General features: G+C 44.3%; 1 protein-coding gene across 11 annotated transcripts in view; it reads right to left on the bottom strand.

Annotated features, from left to right (window-relative positions):
- LRRFIP1 (LRR binding FLII interacting protein 1) overlaps positions 1-24,132 on the bottom strand; it is a 291,721-nt gene that overhangs the window by 149,991 nt on the left and 117,598 nt on the right. For all 11 annotated transcript variants that reach the window (XM_070933176.1, XM_070933168.1, XM_070933175.1 and 8 more), the window contains 5 exons: positions 10,123-10,248; positions 6,919-6,990; positions 3,703-3,873; positions 3,199-3,291; positions 312-404 (listed from right to left, as the gene is read on the bottom strand). In XM_070933176.1, the coding sequence (XP_070789277.1) occupies positions 312-404; positions 3,199-3,291; positions 3,703-3,873; positions 6,919-6,990; positions 10,123-10,248 (555 nt within the window). The remainder of the gene's footprint in view (positions 1-311; positions 405-3,198; positions 3,292-3,702; positions 3,874-6,918; positions 6,991-10,122; positions 10,249-24,132) is intronic.

The following is a 24,132-nucleotide window of genomic DNA, read 5'->3' as shown; positions in this document are numbered from 1 at the left end:
TCTCATCACCTAATTTACCTTGGTACGTATCTGCTTAGTATTATAAAACTGCAGGAATGGTTTCATTCTCAACTTATTCTTGGGTTTATTCAAATGGATTTTGGAATCAAACCTAGTTGAAAATTTGGGAGGACTTGACAGTTCACTTTGAGTAAAAAATACAGATTGTAGCCTAACTATCCTGCAAGCTTGATGTTCTGTAGAAGGCCAATAAATTTTCTGATCCTGACCCATTTTACTTCAGAATTTATAACTTTTTTCATTTAAAACATTGAAAATATGAAAAAACTCCAATTCTACAAAAATCCTACCCCTATCTTTTTTTCTTTCCATTCTATTGTGTCCTGAAGATCAGTTATTTCCCTGACAAAACCCTCTTGTTTTTGTTGCAGTTGTTGGATTTCCTGAGATATAAAACAATAAGATAGAAAGCAGAGAAGATAGTTAATCAGAAGGTGAACATTCAAGGCTGCAACATTCACATAGAACAATTAAATAAAAGGATGCATGAAATAAGGCCAAATGTCTATCTGTACATTCAAATACATGGATTTACACTGAAATCTCAAAATATTTCAAGATAATATACAGTCTACAGACTTTCCAATTTCTCAGTATCTACAATATCCCCAACAGATGGCCAAAAACAATACATTAGTGATAAAGCACATATAAAAGTGCTAACAATAATTAAATTACCTATTGAAGAGCTCTTTCTCTTTGAAACCCACTGTTTTGTCATGGAACATAACTGAACAATTCTATCCTTCTATATGACTGCCTTTCACATAACTTGAAGACAGCTGCATACTCTCATTACTATTTCTCTTTTTGGGCTAAATGAACCCAACATCTCAAAGTATTCCCCATAAGCTAAATTTTTGTCTTCCAGACCTCTTGACATCTTGCTTGTGCTCCTCTGAATAGGTACTAGTTTGTTAATATCCATCAAAAATGCCATGCCAACACAACATTCTAAGAAATTAATATATAGTAGAGTCTAATTAAGAAGAAACAGGAAGATCCACCAAGAACTAAGTATTTTAGCATTGTGATATATCTACACTACAGGGGTGGGTTCTACTTACCTTTATTACCGGTTCGCAATGGGATCGCATGTGCGCGGTTGCTTTGCTTACGTGCGAGCTTTGCTTCTGCGCATGCGCAGAAGCTTCTGCACATGTGCAAATCACCGATGAAGACATCCAGGGCAGTGGGCGGGGCCTCCCACTGGTTTTTCTACTGGTTCTTGTGAACCGGTCCGAACCGGGGGCAACCCACCACTGCTACACTACAAAGATAAAACTATTTCCAAGATATTGTAGATCAGCAAAGAAATTGGAAATGAACCACACAATCTATTCAGCAAGAGGTGATCTTGCTGAAAAGTCTGGACCTGAGTCTTGTGTTCAATTCTGGACACCACTGTTTAAAAAGAAATCAAAGGAATTTGAAAGGATGCAAAGATGATTAGAGGATTAGTAAATAAATTATATGAAGAGAGTTTAAAGAAATCAGGTGTGATTAACCTTGAGAAAGGCCAACAGAAGGGCATATGAGAGCATTTTTCAAATATCTACAAGAATGTAACCCAGAAGAAATGTAGATTTACTTTTCATTGCTCCAGAATAACATAAAAAAATAAGTTACAAGAAGAGAGGTCCTGACTGAATGTTAGGGGAAAAAATCCTCGCAGAAAGACATTTCAACTGTGGAACCAATTATTCAGGAAAGTAGTGGTTTCAATTTTAAATTCAAATATAAATTTGAATTTAAAAAGTACCATTGTCTGAAAGATTTTGCCCTGTTATTCTGGGGAGGTGGAAAATATGGAATATGTTCTTCTTTGTTGCTCCTTTTATAGACACTTGAATCAGATTCATCCTAACCTTTGATTAGTAGATCCTGATTGTTCAAATTCAGTCTATACCCAGATAAACTGCCTTTTGTTTCACCACATGTAGTTAGGTTTTGTGTAGAAGCATGGAGGATCTTTCAGACCCTGATGGGTCAATTTTTTACTAGCTAAATGCATTTTATGTAACTGTAATGCTTTAAATTATAAATATTACCACTTTTTTTGTAATTTTAGATATTATAAATATAATTTTAATGTCTAAATTATAATTCCATGTAGGCTGCATCCTAGACTTCACTCATAGATGTTAGTTTGTTTTATATTTTAACTTTGTCTTAAACTTTATTTTGATATATGTGTGTATCATGTGCATTCTATTTGTATTAGTCTATGACAGGGGTATCAACTCAAGGCCCGTGGGCCAGATTCGGCCTGCGGGGTGGTTAGATCCGGCCCATGGGCCTGGTCTGGAAATAACAAAGGACTGGCCCGTAGTGCCTCTGCTAGCCAAAACATGGCACAGGGGAGCTGCTGCAGAAGGCTGTCCAGGGCCAAAGTGGGGAGTGGGGGAGTGGGGCAGTCCCCCACCCCGTTTTGGCTGCCAGAGTGGTGCAGGAGGCTGTCCAGGACCAAAATGGGGCACGGGGCATCCACACACAGCCCCACCGCCCTGTTTTGGCTGCCAGCATGGTGCAGGAGGCTGTCCAGGCCCAAAATGGCTTCAATGGCACTCACTGAGATGTATGGAAGACTTCTGATTTGGTGGCAGAGAGGATAACAGAAGGGGTCCTTGAGGCTACACAGACTCAACTTTAGGCAGCTTTAATTTGTCTGAATTTTGCCTACAACTAGGCACGGCAAGGCAAGATGATCTCCTTAGGAGCATTTCTTTCCTTCCTCTCATTCAGCCTTTTTCTAACCACAACTTTTCACTGCACTTTCTAGTTTGCACCCATTGTCATTTTTTCCTATAGTGAGGAGGGTTTCCTTCCTTGCTTGGGCAGTTCCCTTGCCTGCTTTTTCTGGGCTGAGTTTCTCTCTCTCTTTCTTTCTTTCTTTCTTTCTTTCTTTCTTTCTTTCTTTCTTTCTTTCTTTCTTTCTTTCTTTCTTTCTTTCTTTTTTCTTTCCTTCCTTCCTTCCTTCCTTCCTTCCTTCTCAGAGCATCCATTTTGTTTTTTAAAGTACTAACAAAGTTGAAGAATATCACAAGGAAAATCACTTTTGTCAGTGAATTTTACTCATGCAGTCTCAATATTGTTACTCATGGGTTGTGAGCAAAATGTTCTTATCTTCTGATATAATGACAAAAGTCTGTTATTTACAGGCAGTTGTGTACTTACAGCAAGCAGTTCTTCTTTTTGTTTCTGAGCCTCTTTGAGTTCCATGAATTGGAATTGCAGTATAGCATGAGCATGTTTTTCCCTCTCAAAATCCTACAAAATGATCATTTTATAATTAGCATCTGTATTCAAAATGCTTTTAATCAGGCATGTTTTCTTTTTATTCAATCTATATGCTAAGTCATGTATTTTATTAGATTTCTATTCTAAACCACTCAAGAATTTATGCCACTATAAGTTCTAGTCTCTATTATGGCCTACACATAATCTTTTATGTAGTGAGGTCATACCCACAGGATTTACCTGGATAAACAAACAGATAAGGGAATGGAAATGAATCACCTTTATATTTAGTCAACAGTTCCATCAATATTACCACGAATATAATATTCATTTAGGAAAAGAGTGTTTTAACAATTGTTGCCTAAAATCTAGACTTTTCATAAAGTATTTTCTTCAATCATACAGCTGATAAAGAAAATACGAAGACTTAATACTACTTACTTTGCTTTTCTCTTCAAACTGCCTCTTAGATTCTGCAAGCTGCTCTTCTAGTTCCAATAATGTATCCTGTAGGGTTTCTACTTGGTACATAAAATTTGTTTTCTCATTATCCAATTGAGCATTTGAAACCATAGCTTTCTTATATTTTTCTTCAACTTCAGCTGAAGAGTCCTAAAGAAAAATTCAAAGGAATATTTTCAATTTATTTATCAGGCCTAAATCTTATAGGTGTTGTATCACAGGCACAATGGACAAACTTTCTTGCAAAGTATGCTATTTGTTTCAGTTTGCCACAGAAGTATCAGAATAGGGTAGGTCACAAAGTACATGACTTACACTTAAAACTTTTTTGAATGATTTCACACTTAATAAACTAAACTAAACTAAACTAAACTAAACTAAACTAAACTAAACTAAACTAAACTAAACTAAACTAAACTAAACTAAACTAAACTAAACTAAACTAAACTAAACTAAACTAAACTAAACCAGCATTTGTATACTAATGCCAACTGAATTTCAAGAATATCTTAGCATAGTAGACATTTAAAATACAACATAATTGAATTGAGTGATTGAATTTAGTGAAGTATTCTTTACATTCACTTTACATGTTTACGAATGCACTATTTTTTTAAAGAAAAAAACCCTAAATCCTCTGAACTATATATTTTCAAAATATATTCATATTAAATATATACTCCAAAGTAGCAAAGATGCAAAAGAAAAAATCTAATAATTGTTATGTTTTTGACACCGTTAGGTACATGGTACAATAGGTACAATATGCAAAATGTATATTGTCCAAAATCGAACAATTTGAATTTATTCAGTCACTGCAAAGTATGCAAAATTCTCAAAACAAGGCATGCAGATTAAATTCAACCCAGATCTTTTTTCATAACTGGAAGCTAAATCACAGAGGTGTCAAACTCAAGGCCTCCAACGTGGTCAGATCCGGCCATCCTGGAAATAGTAAGGGTCCAGCCGGCATCCCTTCAGCCTGGCCTGACCCATCCCAGCGGGCGCACATGTGTGCAGGAGGTGGCAGGCGCATGCGTGCAGAGGCCCATCCCATGCCATCCCGGCAGGCACATGTGCGCACAGAAGGCAGGCACCTGCGCACCCGCTGGATGGGGTGGGCCAGGGTCTGTGCGGGCGCACGCATGCCTGCCAGGATGGCATGGGATGGGCCAAAGCGACACATGCGCCCGCCGCGATGGGTCAGGCAGAACCGAAGCAATGCTGGCTGGCCTCTTACCAGGACAGCCACCCTTACCAGCCTTTCAGGTGTGTGTGTGTGCACACAGGGGTGGGGGGTGGGGGAGGTGTCCAGCAGGTGGGACTCTGCAGCTAGTCCTCCAAGAAACAGGCATATTGGCGGCAGAATTAGCAGTAGGTAAAGTGGAGGAGAGGCACGTGATGCAGACCATCGGACACGCCTCCTCCATCCCATGTGGCTGGGACAGGGCACGTGGTTGCCCGGCACATCCAGCAGGCTGGACCGCATGCCTCTCCCCTGTGCTTCTGTCTTCAGCTACTGCTGTGGGTGAAGACAAGGTGAGGAGGGTGTGTAGGGTGGCTGCTGCCTATCCTGTCCCATCTCTTTTGGCTTACAGTTGGAGAGCAGGTCACAGCTGGTCACCTCCTTGGCCCCCTTGCGGGTCTTGCCTTTGGCCACGGGTGAAGCGCATTCCCCTTGCACATCCAATGCACTTTGGCACCACTGAGGCCACCAGCAGCTCATGCAGATCCATTAGGCTGCTGTCGTCACCGTCCGGAGCAACAGGTTCATCTAGCCTGAAGGAGGTAAAGCAACCAGCTAGAAAGGCCGAGTAGAAGTGATAAAAGCACGCCCATTCCCAGAAGGCAAAAGGCGGCCACTGTGAGTGGGGAAAGCTCGATCTGCATCTGCACTATGGCTGCCCAAGCCCAGCCGGCAAGGCGTGCTTCCCCCAAATCTCTGCTCGGCCTGGGAAGCCAGGGCTCCTTTCTAGCTGTCTGCTTCGCCTCCTTCTGCTGGTCTGCCGAGCAGAGGGGTAGTCATCCCCGATGACGTGCCTCTTCCCCATGGCTGCTCAGCAAGGAAAACTGAGCTCCACCCTGCACTACAAGGCAGCAGCTCCAGAGCGCTTTCAGGGCGCTGCCCGACTGATGTAGCTACTTCAGACAGAGCCCCCGAGGCTGCAGTCCCTTCCCTGGACTGAAGGCAGCCTTCTGTCTTGCAGCCCCCCCTTCCCGCTGCATCTCCATTCCGAGCTGAGGATTGCAGCGAAATTCCTCAAAAGGCGCAGCTCGGGGGTAGCGGGACTTCACTCCGAAGGGAAGCTGGCGAATTGGCAGGGCACTGCCCGAACCAGTTCCTGGGGCTCAAAGGCCCTCTTCCTCCAGCCTTGGGATGGGCGCCGCTTCCTATCCCGCCCCACGCCCCGCTTTGGGGAAGCCCAGCCAGGTGCCGTGTGTTGTGTCTCATAGTGGACGGGGAAATGCCTGCACCCTCCCCTGCTTCTTGCAGTGACTGCTGGCGAAGCACCCCTCTCATGCATTCACCGCTGCAGTCGGGTGCGCAAGGGAACACGCTCCATGTGCAGGCCCAGGGCAAGACCTGTGAGCGGGCTGAGGAGCAGGCTGAGAAGATGACCAGTGATGACCTGCTCTCCAACCGCAAGCCAAAACAGACAGTTGGGCAGAGTAAGCGCATCCAGCTGTCTGCATCATGTACCTTCCCACCACCTCTGCTTGCTGCTTGGATGGCCAGTCCAGTGCTGTGCTGGCAGTAGGCTGTGGAGCCATAGCGTGCATCAGCTGAGGGGCCGGCAGGCTGTGTCTACAGCCGGAAACCATCCCCTCCCCCCACCAACAAAGGGCAGTGAACGCACAGTGGCTGATGGGTTTCTGGCTATAGCTACCCTGTTCCCTGCCTCGCCTTAATCTCATCCCGCCCAGCGCCCTATCCATCGGAGACCCCTGGACTCCCTCCCCAACCCTGTCCAAGCCCACAGGCACTACACACACAAGTGATGTCAAGTGGGCCACACCCCCTGGTCACACCCAGTCAGTTGCAACCACTCTGGCTATGCCCCTTTCCCTGGCCACGCCCCCTCCCCCAAGTCCATGGAGGACAACCACAATGCTGATCTGGCCCTCAATAAAATTGTGTTTGACACCCCTGCTAAATCAGTAGATCTGCACATCTATTCTTTAATAAATTTGTACCTTCATTTGTTTCAACTTCTGCATGTATTTTGCTTCTACATTCCCAATTTCATCCTTTAACTCAATGATATCCTGAAAAAAATTGCAAAACGTTATGAAAAATAAAACAATGAAAAACTCTGTAATAAAGAGGAGGATTTTATAAAAACATTCTATGCTTTATTATTTTATTAGTAATTTATGCTTCTGCTCCACAAGCTGCACTGGCCATTGGTATGCTTACAGATGCAATTCAAGGTGTTGATTTAAAACCTTGCATAGCATGGGTCCAGGTAATCTGAGGAACCATCTCACCCCACCGGGAGTGGTTCACCCCATCCACACTGGGAAAGGAAGCATGCTTTGGGGCCCATCAGTCAAGGAATTCCAGCTGGCAGGGTTCAGGAGAAGGGATTTCTCTAACTTGGCTCCTGCCCTTTGCAACATCTTACTGCCTGAAGTGAAATTGGTTGCCACCCTTCTGACATCTTCTGTCACCTTCTGATTTTTGAGCATCAAAACCTAGTTCTAGGACAGTGATGGCTAACCTTTTTGCCGTCGCGTGCCCAAAATGGGGGGAGCACGGGGGGTCATGCATATGTGTGCCACACCCATAATTCAATGCCCCCCTGTGCCCTGCCCCTCCATGCACGCGCAACCCCCTCCATGCTCCCCTCACTTTTGGCACATGATGGCACAAAGGTTACCAGTGGGCCCGGTAGGCCTGTTTTTCACCCTCCTCAGGCTCCAGAGGCTTTCTTGGAGCCTGGGGAGGGCAAGAAAGGAGGCCTTCCGGAGGCCGGAAACTGCCTGTTTCCCGACTTCCGGTGGGCCCGGAAGGCCTGAAAAACAGTTGGCTGGTGTGCGCATGCATGCTGGAGCTGAGCTAGGGCAATGCTTGTGTGCCCACAGATATGGCTCCGGGTGCCACCTGTGGCACTCGTGCCATAGGTTCGCCATCACAGTTGTAGGAGATGCTTGAGGCCCCAATAGGGAAGCATCATACTGGAGGTGGTTGATGAATGAAAAGGCAACCCCACCTTTTCCCCCAGGCATCCTCCACATCTTTTAACTATAACTTTATTTTGAATGTGATTTCCATTTCTATTATTTTAGAAATATTTATGTTAGAGTTTTAATGTTTTAAGCCACCCAAAGTCCTTCTGATACAAGGGTGGCAAACAAATTTAATAAATAAATAAATTTATTCCTAGAGGGAAAACAGTTCAAGATGCTTGGAAAACTCTGAAAAATGAAATAATAATGGCCCAAACAGAAATAATACCAAAGAGAAAAAAACCCCAGTGTGATTGCACAAAGAGCTCTCTGAGAAATTGAGGGACAAAAAAGACCATCAGCAAATAGCCTAAATTTACAAATATGGATATAGAATGAGTTAAGATTGGCAATTAATGGCAAAGTAACAACAACAACAACAACAAGTTCTTTTGATATGTAAGGGAGGAGAAGAAAGTCAAGAAAACAATAGGTCCACTAATGGGAGCAGGTGGCAAGAAGATAACAGGCAGCAGAGAGATAGCAGAACTGCTTAATTCCTTCTCTGGATCTGTCTTCATACAAAAGGAAGCAATAGCTCAACCTATCAAAAGCAATACCAAGGGAAATAGAAAAGGAATGCAAAATTGAGTACAAATCACTTGGACCCAACGGTTTATATCCCGGGGTTCTGAAGGAACTGGTACATGTCATTTCAGAACCAATGATTGTAATTCTTTCAAAGCACAGGAGAACTATGAGAAGACTGAAAAAAAGCTGATGTAGTTCCAATCTCCAAGAAACTATAAACCAATCAGTGAACATCAAAATCTGGAAAAGAAAATCAAGTGATGGGTCCATGAGGACCTAGAAATGAATGAGGCAATTACTAGAAGCCAGCATGGGTTTGTTAAAACAGATCATGCAAGACAAATCTTACTGCTTTTTTTGATAAAGTGATTAAATTAATGGATCAGGGAAATGCTGCAGACATAGCATTCATGGACTTCAGTAAGGCTTTGACAAAGTAGACAACAGTCTACCTCTAGATTAGATAGAATAATGTGGGGTAGAAAGTACCACCACTAGATGGATTCAAAATTGACCAACTGCACCCAGCGTATAGTCCTCAGTGGAACATCTACATGAAGGGAAGCATGCAGTGAGGTACCAAAAGGTTCTGCCTAGGTCACAGTGCTCTTCAGCATCTTAATAAATGATCTAGATGAGGGGACAGAAGGGGAACTCATCAAATTTGCAAATGATATCAAGCTGGAAATAATTGATAGAAGGTAGACTCAAGATTCAGAAGGATCTTGACAGACTTGAGCACTGGGCCCTATCCAACAAAATGCAGTTCAGTAATGAGAAAAATAATGTCCTGCACTTAGGCAGAAAACCAAATATATAGATGTAGAATTGGCAGCATCTGGCTCAACCAATAGAATCCGTGACAGGGATCTAGGTGTCCTGCTGGACCACCATTTAAGTATAAATCAAGAGTGTGCTGCAGCTATAAAAAAAAAAACCAATGGGTCAACAGAGGAATAGTATCAAGATGACAGGAAATGATAGTACTAGTTTATACTGCATTAATGAGGCCACACTTTGAATACTGCAGTCAGTTCTAGTTTCCATAATACAACAAATATGTTGAGACCATAGAAAGTGTGCAGAGAAGAGCAACAAATACAATAAGGGGTCTGGAGGCTAAAGCTTATGATGAACAGTTAAGGGAGCTAGCTAAGTCTAGCTATCAAACAGAAGGATTAATGGTGACTTGTTTTCCTGTACTTGAAGGACTACACAGAGAAAGAGGGTGGTCAACTTATTCTCCAAAACACCAGAGGGCAGGACAAGAAGCAATGGGTGGAAGTTCATTAAAGAGAGTTTCAACCTAGCACTAAAGAGAAATTTCCTGACAGTGAGAACAATTAATTAATGAAACAGCTTGCATCCCAAAGTTGTGAGTGCTCCATTGCTGCAGGTTTTTAAGTATTGACTGGACAACCATTTATTCAGGATTGTATAATGTCTCCTGCCTTGAGCTGGGGTTGTACTAGAAGACCCTCCAGTCCTATGAGTCTATGTTTTTAAGCTAGGGAAAAGTATGATATGACTCTTCTTTACTGTGTTTAGATCTCACTTTTGTATGGGACAGACCCCAAATTGTGATCAGATCCTGCACTGGGAAACAAACAAAGCCTTTCAGCATTAACTTTATCTTACCTTAATTTCTCTAATAGATGCTTCCGTATCAATTGAGATAGAAGTATCCCCACTGCCTCGGCGAGAAAAGGTTCCACTTAGGGAGGCTAGAGTAGCTGCTGACAAGCTTGATGTAGTTTGGATTCCCTGCAATTATACACACATACAAACATTATATAAGTGATGTTTATGAGACAGTTTATTATAAATTTTTACAGATAGTCCTTGAGTTATGACCATACTGAAGCCTTTCCATTGAAAGTTGGAACAATGTTAAATGAATTTGCCTCACGTAACTACCAACCATCCCTGTTCTCCCCAGTATATTAGTTAAACAAACGTACAGGTCATTAAGTAAAGTTCAGGGTTGGGAGAGATCCTGGGAAGCCTAGTTCAGGCACAGACCTATCTGTCTCAGGCCTCCCAGGGTCTCCCCTACCCCAAGATATCCCAGGCTCTGCTTCACATCCCTTGAGCCTTGCATGCTGACCCACTGCACAATTGACTTGCCAAGAAAAATCAATAGGGAAGGAAAACTGTGCATGCATGCCTTTCCTAAATCTGTCCTGTGAAGGTGCCCTGCCTTTCTGGGACAAAAAAGGACCACTTCCCTAGCTTTTCATAGCTTTCTGCACAAAAAAAAAAAAAAAAATCAGCTCCCAAACTTTAGCCAGCTACAGCACATAGGCGACAAATGAGAGATACTAGGTCCTTGAAAAACTGTTTTGTTGCTTGTTGACTGCCTGAATGACCCAGCTAGGACTTAAAGGAAAGCCCTAAATACTCCCAGAGGCAGTTGACAAACAGATCTGTCATCAAGCCACTTCAGCCCTAGTTTGCTTTGATAGCAGCATGCCATAAAGATGGGGAGCGGGGATAGGAGGATATAGGGATGGGCAGTGGTGGGATTCAGCTGGTTCGCCCCAGTTCACCTGAACCAGTAGCTAACTTTTTCTGTTCGGTGAACTGACTAATCCCACCATTGGCTGGCCCCACCTCGCCCCTCTCCTCCCAGCCATTCCTCACGTTTGTCCGGCTGTTGGGGGGAAAACGGACGGAGACCTGGGGAGGAGGCGCCTCATCTGTCACAGCTGCCAGCAGGCGGAGGGGTGGCCAGGGACTGCAAGGCTATGCCGCTGCACTGCCCCACCGCCAGCTGGCCCTCCCCCAGTTGCCTTCCCCTTTCGGCCAAGCGTGACGGGCCTGGCCGGGGAGGGAGATCTGCTCTGGGCTTGCCCAAAGGCTGTGGATTGGTGGGTGGGCAGAGCCACCTGGCGGAGGAGTGATGCAGCCGGCACAGCCGGCACAGCCTTATGGTTCCTGGCTTCCCCTTGCCCAGTAAAAGCTGCGGCAGGTGAGGCCCAGCAGTTGCGGAGAGTCCGGGAGGAGGGTGAGATGAGGGCTGGGGGAGTGGGTCAAGCAGCAGTGGCTCAGCCCTGGCTCGCCTTCCTCTCTATCACCAGCCACGGGAGGAAGGGAAGAGTAGGTAGGGATTGGGGGGCGTGGCCAACCAAGAAAGCCAAACCATTGACCATCCCAGAGCTGCTGGCAGGGGTGGGCAAGGCAGGGGCTGCCTGGCTTGAAATTCCCAGCCCTCTCTCTCTCCCTCTCTCTCTCACACATACACACACATCTGCCTGCCTGCCTGCCTACCAGGGGTGAAATGCTCCCAGTTTGGACTGGTAGCGATGGCGGTGGGTGGTTTGGGGAACTGGTAGCAAAAATCCCTGCACCCACCCCCCATGCCCAGCTGAGCCTTGCGATCATCAGAGGCTTTTTTTTTTTTTTAACTTTTAAAAGCATTTTTTCTTCGGTGGAAAAAATGCTTTTAAAGGTAAAAAAAAAAAAGCCTCTGAAGATCGCGCAGCTCAGCTGGGATCATCAGAACCATTTAAAAGCATTTTTTCTACAACCTCTTCAGCCGAAGAGGTTGTAGAAAAAATGCTTTTAAAAGTAAAAAAAAATAAAAAAAAAAATTGGCCACGCCCACCGTCACATTACACCCCCCCCCCCACCAAGCCATTTCCTACTCCAGGACACAGACCCCAATATAACTCCAAAGGTGGCAAAAAATTTGGCTGCAGTTGTGGCTGAAAAAAAAACAGGGGAAGAGATGGGTAACCCCTACGGCAGAGGATCACTAGTATTGACAGTACAGATTGTATCTGAGGCAGTAGATGGTGTCACATGATGTATCTTTATTTGTAAAATATACTCCCCTTCTATGTGTATTTTAATTTAGTCTCTGACCGCAATAAAAAGCTTACTTACTTACTTACTTACTTACTACTAACTTGCAGTAATTGCAGGCAGCTGATGTTAATAACTTGCTCTCAAAGGACGGTTATAAAAGCAGTTCAGTTATTCTGTAGGGCAGGAGCACCATAACTGAAAAGGCCCTTTTTCCTGCCTTGCCATCCCTTTTGGAAGCTCCTTTTCAGTTATAAACTGTTCAACCTGTGATTCTTTGCTCCTGAAATCACTGCTATGAGATCCTGTGCATTTCAATTCAGATATAAGTTTTGGCTTGTGTTGGTACAACATGGTTGTCCTTTAAAAGCTTGATTTTCACACTTAAAATGAATGTTCCGACTATGTATCTGTGTGTATGTGTGTGTGTGTGTGTCGGTGTTTCCACAACTGTAACAAGTGCTGGGAGACAAGTGCTTGTGTCACCTGGAGAAAAACCATGTTAAAAGACTTCCCATAAAAGTCACTGCAGCACTATCATCCCATGCCCTCCCCCTTAAAAATATATGTCCAAGGGTGACCCACAGAGGGAGTCATAAACGGTCATGCTTAACTGAGCAATCAAAACCTGTCCTTTTGAATGTCACTTACATCATATACTCCTAAGAACTCAAAGGACTTTGATGTCCCTGGTGGCATCCACTATTTTGCTACCACTGCACAGATGCCACTCTGGATATGTACTGGATATAAGCAATCTGTAATGTTTAAATTTACTGCTACAGTATTATTTTTCTAAAAAATTCATTCTATGGAATAGGGATCAACAGCGTCAAAATGTATTAGGCACATATGGCATATATACATAGGATTAAATAGCAGATTTTGGATGTTCAGTAGTAGTAAATAAATAGAGAGGTCTTTGAGGCAAGGGGCCGAGCGAGGCAAGCCACCCCGCAAGGCAAGGCTGGGTGTGACAAGGAGTGGCGGGGAGGGATGGGGCCAGGCGTGGTGAGAAGAGGCCAGGCAAGACACCCCTCGACATGTGTGACATTGAGTTGGCCAAGCCCACCCAGTCACATGACCACCAGCCATATCTACCCAGCCAGTCATTAGGGCAGAAAACCGGTTGTTAAATTATTTGAATCTCACCACTGGGGAGGGGGGTATGACAGGAAACAGAAGTGCCCACCAGATACAATGGTTGAAAGATCCAAGGACACTGGCCTGGAAGGGAATGCGAACACCCACCAAAGAGGCACCAAACTTTAGAACTGTTAACCAAAACACCTATTTAAACCTTACTGGACACTACCAAGATGACCAAGGAAGAGGGCCTGAGAGAAGGGAAAATTATCAGGTTTACGCAGGAAAACTCAGATCTGGCTTTGCTTACGCTGTAACCACTTGGTTTTAGTAAAAGTATGCATTTCACTTCAAATTGAGTCAAGGCTCTATCTTTCTTAAATGCTCAAGCTGGGGCAGGCTTGACATTAAACAAGATCTGCAATAATGAGCCAGCTGGAGACCTTCATCTACCGTGGGGACTATGTACAGAATGTCTACTCATGAGAACGAGGAGGAGGAGGATAAACCTGGAAAGAAGCCACTTCAAGACCTAGAAACAGTGTGGGATTTGACCAGTTGGAGTTGCAGCAGGACAGATATGGGATAGCAGAACTCCACAAAACCCAGCCTATACCTGCTTGCCAGGAGACCATATGAGGTCAAAGCGACCCTGGAGGGGTGGTGAAGAAAGGAAGGACGCTTTGTAGATCGCGAGGAAACAGCAATTTCCATGGTTGATCCAAAGAAACCCCCCTGATCGGCAACAGAGACGATGGCCATTTTGGCAAGACCGAAGCTGTGATAACCGGGACAAGAAGATTATGAGGTGGAGTGGTTGTGGACAGAGGATTGGAACTGGGTGAGACAACTTTCAACTTCTATATTAGAGATTTAAACCCAAATAAAAGAGTTCTTTATAAAAAAAAGACTCTCCAAACGCTAAGGAAGCGGCGATTTAACACATGGAGAAAGATTATAGACCCAAAAATGAAACAAACTTATAAAGACTAGGAAGCTTTAAAATATAGAATTGGGAAAGGCGGCACCTTGGCGGTGGGAGTGAAGTATCGTGAAGACAGCAGAAAGAGGAGACAGAGAGATCGGACGATTTGAATGAAATGAGTGTTGGAAAATTGTATTATCTATTGAGGTTGAACTGCTGGTGATTGGAACTGAGTGATTAGTGACTGTGGACGTATAGATTGGGACACTAAGGCTTGGAGAGCAGTGACTGTGCAGATTAGTAGGAGCTGACATCTTGGATTTTGGACTTGGAAAGTGGAGAGTGGAGGCGGTGCAGACGGTATAGCGAGACCAAAGAGAGAAGGACCTCTTTAAAATCGGTGAAAGAGCTTGGATTGGAAAGATCTGTGGCCAGTTGTGTATATCGACCATTTATTAATAACTTTATTAATATCTTTATTAATATCTATTACTGTGGACATTTATAGCTATTATTTACCATTTAACTTATTTATAATATTTATATACTCTATCTTTTATATATTTTATAGATAAACTTATATGTTGAATAGGAGGAACTATTGGACTGATTTTGATATATAAACTTAGTTTTGAATAATTAAATAATCAATACTTTGACTATATATTTCTTAATTATATGTTATTTTGCTTGTGTATTGTTAAGTGAACTTAGAGTGGAATTGATAATTAGAATGGTAGAATAATTGTAGAATTTGATTGTTAACCAATTTAGTAAATAACGTTTTGGAGATTAATGCCTAAGCTATTGGGGGAATATAAATATAAGGGTAAGATTTATTTGATAATAGCAGTTATATGATAAGTATCAGATTTGGAAGCCATATTAGGCCGGAAGCTTCCATGCTGCCACCTTCTCATGTGTCGGAAAGTAGGAGGGGGGATTTAGTAGAGGGGTTGTCTTAAGACATAATGGCTACAACCAAGACAAATTTACAGACAATGAAGGGAGGGTTTTATTAATTGAAATAATAATAAGACAAAAATGGATTTTATTGGCAACCATCTACGCACGGAATACTAACCAGGGGGAATTTTATTATAAATTACATAGGAAAATAGTAGAATCAGTACCGGAAAATATCTGCTTATTGAGAGATTTCAATGCGGTCGTAGATCCAAAAAAAGATTATATATTTTGGGGGGGGATAAGAAGAAGAAGCACTACCGATTATCTTTTTTGATATGATGCAAGAGTTGAACCTAAAGGATGTCTGGAGAGAATTAAATCCACAAAAAAGACAGTATACCCTTTTCTCTAACCCACATGATTCATAATCCAGGATAGACATGGTATTGATGGATTTGGAACTAAGCAAAAGTATAGAGGAGGTAGAGATAACACCAAACACATGGGCAGACCATAACCCGCTGATATTGAAATGGAAAGGAAGAGTAAAAAGGGGAGGGAGGTGGACTATGAATCAGAGGGTGTTAAAAGAGAAAAAGTATATACAATGGAAGGAAGAAGAACTGGATTTTTTTCTAAAGGAAAACTTAAAGGAAGATACGACCCTACAGAATCTTTGGGACACGACCAAAGCTTACATTAGAGGCTTAACAATAGCATATGGGGTGAGGAGAAACAAACAAAAAAAAAAGGGAACAACAATTAGAACTACAGGAGAAATTTGAAAAATTGGAACATAAGATGCAGGAATCCCCAAATGAGCAAATTAGAGAGGAAAAAGACTTGATTAAACATAAAATAAATTTGATTTCCCAGGAAGGAATGGCCTAAAAGCTTAGAGCGATGAAACAGGTGCATTTTGAACATGGTAATAAGCCAGGGAGATGGCGAGCCTATAAACTGAAAAAAAGACAAAGAAAAAAAGTTAAAAATACAATTATAGGATGAAGAGGGGAATATATACCACCGAATGGAAGAGAAAAAAAAGAACAGCCCAATTTTTTTTTTTGAAATCTATATAAACAAGGAAGAATAGAGGAAGAAGACATTAAACAATATCTAAAATATAGAAATCTCCCTATAATATCGGATGAAAAAAATTACGATGATGGAGATAAAGTGGGCTATTCAGAAGCAGAAAAATAATAAAACCCCAGGTCCGGATGGTATACTCTCAGAGTTCTACAAAGAAATACAGACACCAATGAAAACGCTACTATTGAATATTTATAATGGAGCTCCAGAGCAGGCCAAAGACAAGGATGAAGGCATTGATAACACTTATCCCAAAGGGTGATACAAAAACCTGACAAATTAAGAACTACAGGGCAATCTCGCTACTTAACGTTGACTACAAAATATTCATGACAATTATGGCCGAAAGAGCCAAAAAAATACTAAATGAAATTATTTACTCGGATCAAAATGGATTTTTGCCCAATAGATACATACGAAATAATACACAGATTATTATGGATTCATTAGAATACTATGAGGCACATCCGGAAAAGCAGCTGGCATTAATGTTTGTAGATGCCCAAAAAGCATTTGACAATTTAAATTGGAACTTTCTTATTAATCAATTAAAAATTATGAACTTTGGGGGGAAATTTACGGGTATGATCAGAGCAATATATTTGAATCAATTGGCGAAGATAATTATAACAACAGAGGAGATTAGTATAACTAAAGGGGTAAGACAGGAATGTCCCTTGTCCCCCCTTTTGTTCATATTATCATTGGAGATATTACTGATACAAATTAGACAAAACAGAACAATAAAATGATTGAAAATCACACAGAAAAAATATAAGGTTCAAGCTTTCGCAGATGATCTGGCTTTCATTATGGAATATCCTTTGGAGACGGGAGCCATCCTGGTGCATGAAATTGAAGAATTTGGCAAAGTGGCTGGGCTCAAAATAAATAAAGAAAAAACTAAAATTCTGACTAAGAACCTTACAAAAATGCAAACTGGGGAATTGGAAGAGAAATTGGGGATTCAAATTGTTTAAAAAATGAAGTATCTGGGAATTTGGTTAATGGCTGAATGCTCGACAATAAAAGAGGACAATTATGATAAGTTGGTACAATAGATACAAAAAGATTTAGACAATTGAGCAAAATTACAAATATCTTTAATTGGTAGACTCGCTGCAATAAAAAAGAATGTACTACCCAAATTGTTATATCTTTTCCAAACCAATACCAATAAGATTGGGGAAAACATTTTTTGAACAATTAAATAAAATAATAGGTAAATTTGTTTGGTTGGGGAAAAAAGCCAGGATAAAATTTAAACTTTTACAAAACTCTAGAACCAAAGGAGGCTTTGGCCTCCCGGATTGGGAATTATACTATCAAGCGGTGGCAGCAACGTGGCTTAAAGACTGGGTCCAACTAATTAACAAGAGGGTATTAACCCTAGAGGACCACGATCTTCAATTGGGATGGCACACGTTTCTGTGGGAAGGAAAGAATAAAATTCATACATACATTCAAAGACATCTAGTGCAAAATGCCTTGATAAATATTTGGGATAAAATTAAAAGAAACCACTACATGAAAATTCCAATTTGGATTTCAACAATGGAGGCAATAATTTATCCAAATGTATTAGATGTAAATAAATAAGGTATTCGGAATTACTAGATGAACAAGGAAATCTAAAACTGGAGCAATCTAAAAAATCAAGGAATAAAAATTGACTGGTGGTCTTACCTGCAAATTAAAACAAAATATAAAAAAGATTGGGAACAACACAGCATTTATGGAGAAAAATTGGAACTTGACAAAATACTATTAGGAACAGGGGAGAAAATGATTACTAAAATGTACAATTTTTTATTAAGATTTAAAATGGAAGAAGAAAATGTGAAAGAGACAATAATCAGTTGGGCGAGAAATTTTGGACATATTATTCAATTAGATCAATGGGATAAATTATGGGAGAGAAACTACAAACTAACGATGTCAGCTGCTTATAAGGAGAACCTCTATAAAATGTTTTATCGGTGGCATTTACCATCAGCCAGATTGGCCAAGATGTTCTCAAATCAATCGCTGGAGTGCTGGAAATATGCCTATAAGCAGGGAATATTCTACTACATGTGGTGGACCTGCCCCAAGATTAAAAAATATTGGTGTAAGATAAGAAAGTGGCTGGAAGGGATAACAGAATAGAGGATAGAGTTGAGGCCAGGATTGTTTCTTCTGGGTATTTTTGATGGGAAAATGGGGAAAAAATTACAATATTTAACATTACATATTTTAACCACAAGTAGAATCGTTCTAGCACAGAATTGGAAATGGACGTTGACTTACCTGAACGTCCCTTCTCGGTGCACTGCTGGAGAATCCAAATGTTTGAAATGTTGGGTTATTCCTCAGCTTGATTGCTAAACTGGGTGAATGTTTCTTTAAGAAACGTCCTTGGCCACTCCTCCTTCGCTCGGCTGAGCTCCAGTTTATTCACGAAGACAAAAGGAGGACGGTGCTGCCAAAACAAACAAAGAAACAAACAAACAACCACCTGGTCCCACAGAACGCAGAGGAAAGGGTGGGTTGGATTCTCCAGCAGCGCGCCAAGAAGGGACGTTCAGGTAAGTCAACGTCTGTTCTCCAGCGCGCTGCTTGGAGAATCCAAATGTTGGGATATACCCAAGCTAGTCAGATGACGGGAGGGCGGCTGCGTGATCCTGGGTGGAATAGGCAAGAAGAGACTACAGCACACGCTGACCAAATGATGCCTCAGCCAAGGCAAAGGAGTCTATTTTGTAGTGTCTAATAAATGGTGTCAAAGAAGTCCACGTTGCAGCTCTATAAATGTCTGAGATGGACGCCTGGGTAGCCCAAGCAGCTGATGTAGCCGCACTTCTGGTGGAATGAGGTAAGATTTTCCCCGGCCGGGATTTCTTCTGGGTGCTATACGCTGTCGCGATGCAGGCCTTAATCCAATGACCAATCGTGGATGACAAAACCTTCTTGCCCAACGTAGATAGGTTGAAGGACAGGAACAAGGCTTCAGACTGACGGACGGATGCTGTCCGCTTGATGTAACGACGTAGGGCCCTCCTAACGTCCAAGGTATGCCATTGCTGTTCGAGATGGTGGCTAGGGTCTGGACAAAAGTCAGGCAGAACCAACTCCTGGGTTCGGTGATACTGAGAATTTACCTTGGGCATAAAGGAGGGATCCGTTCGGAGGACCACCTAGGGTAGAAGATGCAAAGGTTGGCCTGCACTGACAACGCTGCAAGTTCAGATACCCTTCTCGCCGAGGTAATCGCCACAAAGAAGGTGACCTTGAGTGTCAGGAACCGAAGTGAAATCGACGCCAGAGGTTCAAACAGAGGTGACATCAGAGCATTAAGGACCAATGAAAGATCCCATGTTGGGTATCGGTGGATTGTAGCGGGCCGAAGGTTGGATGCCCCTCTCAAGGAGTTCCGTATTTGGGGGTGTTGAGTCAAAGGCCGGTCGTTGTCCACAGACAAGACAGTGTTCAAGGCTGCCACCTGTCGCTGCAGAGTGTTAGGGGCGAGTCCCCTGTCCAGACCATCCTGCAAAAACATGAGAACATCAGAGGCAGACGCTGTCGTAGGGTCCCGATGAGTCCTGGAGCACCAAGAACAGAACTAACGCCAGGTGGCGTCGTAGATACGTTTGTAGAAGGGCATCTGGCGGACTGCATAGTGTGAATCACACGCGCCGGGATGTTGTCCTTTCTGAGACAGATCCTCTCAAACGCCAGATGGTCAACTGCAACCATTGCGGGTCTGGGTGCAGTATGACCCCCTGACTGAGAGATATCTTGTCATTGGGGATGTGCCAGGGGCGCTCCACCGACAAGTTCAAGAGATGCGCATACCAGGGTCGATGCGGCCAATTGGGAGTGACTAGGATGAGATCTGCTTCATCCACCAACAGTTTGCGAATCACTCGCGGGATGAGCGGTAGGGGGGAAAGTGTAGAGGAGCCCTGGTGGCCACGTGCTTCAAAGCGCGTCGCAACCTTCTGCTCTGGGACAGGGGAACCGGAAGAAGAATCGGGGCAGCTGTGCATTCATCGGGTGAGCAAAGAGGTCGACAGTTGGGAGACCGAATCTCCTCGACAGGCCCTGGAACAACGACGGATGGAGGCGCCACTCCGCCTGATCTATTTGGGTCCAGCTGAGCCAATCCACCCGGATGTTGTCCACGCCGGATATGTGCTCCGCCGTCAGTGAAAGAACATGCTTCTCCGCCCAAATCAGCATCCTTGTCGCCTTGTCCATTAGGAGTCTGGAACGAGTTCCGCCTTCCCTGTTCACGTGCGCTTTCGCTGTGATATTGTCCATAAGGACCAGCACATGATGACCCATCACAGAGGTCTGGAAGTGATGAAGGGCGAGGTGGACTGCCCAGAGCTCCAACCAATTTATGTCGTGCTGTAACTCCCACGATGACCAGTGACCCTGAGCGATGGACGACCTCAGCTGAGCATCCCAGCCGAACATGCTCGCAACCGTCGTGATGGTGATCTGGATGGGGTCCTGAAAATAACATCCCTTCCTTATGGCTGGCGAGAGCCACCACCTCAGGGACAACGGACTGCAGTCGGGAGCACTACCCTGGCGTTCGAACTGGTCCGGCGGGACCTCTGGAAAGGCAGAAGGTACCACTGAAGTGAGCGGCTGTGGAGACGGGCCCACGGAACGATTGCGATGCATGATATTAGTTTGCCGAGCAATTGGGACAATGTGATCAGGGGAACGGATCTGAGCGACAACACCTGAGTCACTAATGATTGTATGCTGCGAATCCTGTCGGGAGACAGGAACACATAACCGCTGACCGAGTCTATGACAGCTCCAAGGTGGAGAATGCGGGTGGTGGGTAGGAGCTGGCTCTTGTCCAGATTCAGGGAAAACCCATGCTGTTGCAAGAGACGGGACACGATCCGCAGCTCGACCACAGCCAGATTCCGTGTGGATGACAGAATGATGATGTCATCCAGGTAGCACATCACTCTGATCGGAATCTGCCGTAGGGAGGCAGCCACCGTCGCTAACAGTTTCGTGAAAGTCCGAGGAGCGGACGATAGGCCGAACGGCATGGCCCGATATTGGAAGTGCCGGTTTGAGTAGGCGAACCTCAGAAATCGTCGATGATAGGGATGAATGGGGCCATGCAGATAAGCCTCCTTGAGGTCGATTGACGTCATAAAGTCCCCCCGATGGATGCCCTGCAGGATCGACTTGAGGGACTGCGTTTTGAAGTGACGATGCCTGACGAATTTGTTTAAGGCCTTTAGATCCAAGATCCCCCTCCAGCCCCTGGAAGACTTTGGCACGAGAAAGAGGAGCGAGTAGAACCCGGAGCCCCGTTGTTCTACCGGCACAGGTTTGATTGAGCAGATGTTGAGCAGACGTTGAACCTCTGCGTCCATCAGATGCCTCTTCTCTGGATTGCCCGACACCAGGCAGGGAATGAAGCGGTTTGGAGGGCTGGAGAGGAAGTCCAACGTGAGGCCGAACATCATCGTTTGGAGGACGCAAGCGTCGGTCATGGAGGATTCCCACTGGGGCAAGAAATGGATGAGACGACCGCCAATGGGTAGATTTCTGTGGTAGTCACTTGCCCCTTCTGAAGGATCGGCTGGCGGTTCCACGGAACTGACGCCTGGCATTGTGCTGACCTGTGCCCAGATCCCGGTAGACAGGTCTGTCAGCAGACCGGTCGAAGCCCTGGGAATATTGTCTAGGAAAATAGGACCCGCTGGGTCCAGACTCAGTCCGAAAGGGCTGTCCCTGGGAATAAGGAGCATATCTCCTATCCTGTTGCCTGAAGGAGGACGGCATCACTTTACGTTTATCCTTATCCTCTACTAGTATCGGGTCCAAAGCATCTCCAAAGAGAAAGGAGCCCTTATAGGGAGCAGATGCCAGCTTCCACTTTGATTTTAGATCGGCCTTCCAATGGCAAAGCCAAAGGAGGCGCCGAGAGGAGACGGTAGAAACAAGAGCTCTAGAAGCAAACTTGGCCGCATTCAAGGATGTGTCTGCCGAATATTCAGTGGCTGCCACTATTTTATTTATATCCTGATGGAGCCTACTGTCTTCGGGTGGTAATCGCTCTTCAGTTGGCGCAACCAAATAAGAGATGAGCAATTAAAGAAGGATGTAGATGTAGCTGCCCTGATTGCCCAGGCTGCCGCCTGATGCGTCTTGCGGAAAGACATTTCAGCCTTCCTGTCTTCTGTTCTGAGACCATCTAAGACATCATTGGAAATGACTGAAGAAGATGTTAATTGAGCCACAGAGGCATCCACTGTAGGCAGCTGGATCAGATTTTGTAAGGTAGGGTCCGAACAGTACAACTTTTTATCCAAGCCGTTTGGAGCCAAGATGTAAGCCGGTTGGGTCCAAGACCTTTGGACCACCTCCGTGAACAGTTCAGGGCACGGAATAAAGTCTTGTTCAGGCTTGGGCAGCTGAAACAAATCACCATGAGGTTGAGAGTCCCCTTGTTGCGATGGCTGCGTGCTCGAAACCCCCCATATTTGTGGTAAGTTTGGCCTTGTGGAGCAAGGACTTGAACATAGAAGGGCGGAAAAGGCCCATGAAGGAAGGCCTATTGGGAGCAAGGTCCTCGTCCTCAAGACAGTTCAATCTCTTCAGGGTCCTCCTCATCCCACATGGAGCCTTCGGTGAGAAGAGACTCCGCCTGATATGAATAACCAGAATGCAGATCGCCATATGCCTGAGGTAATGGTGGATGCATAGCCGACATGGGAAGACCATGGAGACCTTGTTGAGGACCTGATGTCAAGATCCTAGAGATTGTTTGAGACACTAGGTCCTGGATATCTCGAGAGAGCGCAGGTTGTAGGCCTTCAACTGGACAGAGGCCAGCAGCGGTCGGGGTGAAAGTAGCCTCCGGAACGAGATGACCCCGATGATGAGCAGCCAGAGCGCTGGGAGCAGAAGACACATGTGGAAAGGCGGACTCCCGGAGGACATCGACTTCAGTTGAACTATGGGTGGCAACAGGAGGGGGCTCCTCTGACGCTTGCGAAGGCTTGTCCGGAGACATCTGACGGTTGAAGGACTGAGCCTTCTGCTGGGCAAGAATGTATTGTTTTTTGAAGGCTTTGTGCCTTCTCTCCTCAGCCCTGTCAACTACCGCCGATCGCTTGGTAAGATGAGGGCTGGCAGAACGTGCCCTAATAGCTCGATGCTTGGAGCTCTTGGCAGGAGGCTTGGAACGATTCTTGGCCTCAGGAGGGCTGTAGGACTGTTCAAGGTCGGAAGAAAGATCAGACTCCACCATCGAGACGAGGTACCCCAAAGGTAAGTTTATGTTGTAGAATTGAATTAATTACAAGAAGAATAGCAATAATTAATTAACGTATTAATTAATACCTTAATTAATTAATTAATTAATTTTTGGGGGGAACAGAACAATGAGTCAGAAAGGCAGACGGCACTCAGCAAGTCTTTTGAAAGTGAGTCAGAAGGCAGTACAAGACAAGGCAAGTGATGCACAGAAATAAGTCTGAGCAGATGTCAAAACACCTCTAAAAGTCGCTTCGCAGGGCTCCTCAATCAAGGCAGGGAAGGGTCTGTGGCTTCTCCCAGGCAGACCACACAGGATAGCAGAAAATCGCCAATGGCAAATTGTGCTCCCTGCTGCCGCGGCTAGCCGATGGCATTCAAAATAGTGGGCGGCTGTCGTTCACCTCAGAAAATGGCGCGCAGCTCGTATTTAGCCACCCCGCGCCTCCGCGGAGAGATAGAGCCCAAGGAGAGAGCGTGAGATTGTAAAAAACAAAAAACTCCCAGCGCAGCGAAGCTTTCAAAGGAAGGAGTTTGCCGCTATT

Source organism: Pituophis catenifer, unplaced genomic scaffold (genome assembly GCF_029215685.1).
Source record: "Pituophis catenifer annectens isolate HBS135680 unplaced genomic scaffold, rPitCat1.0.hap2 SCAF_1, whole genome shotgun sequence".
NCBI classification, from domain to species: domain Eukaryota; kingdom Metazoa; phylum Chordata; class Lepidosauria; order Squamata; family Colubridae; genus Pituophis; species Pituophis catenifer.
The sequence above is the reverse complement of the archived record's forward strand: the minus strand, read 5'-3'. Positions and strand labels throughout refer to the sequence as shown.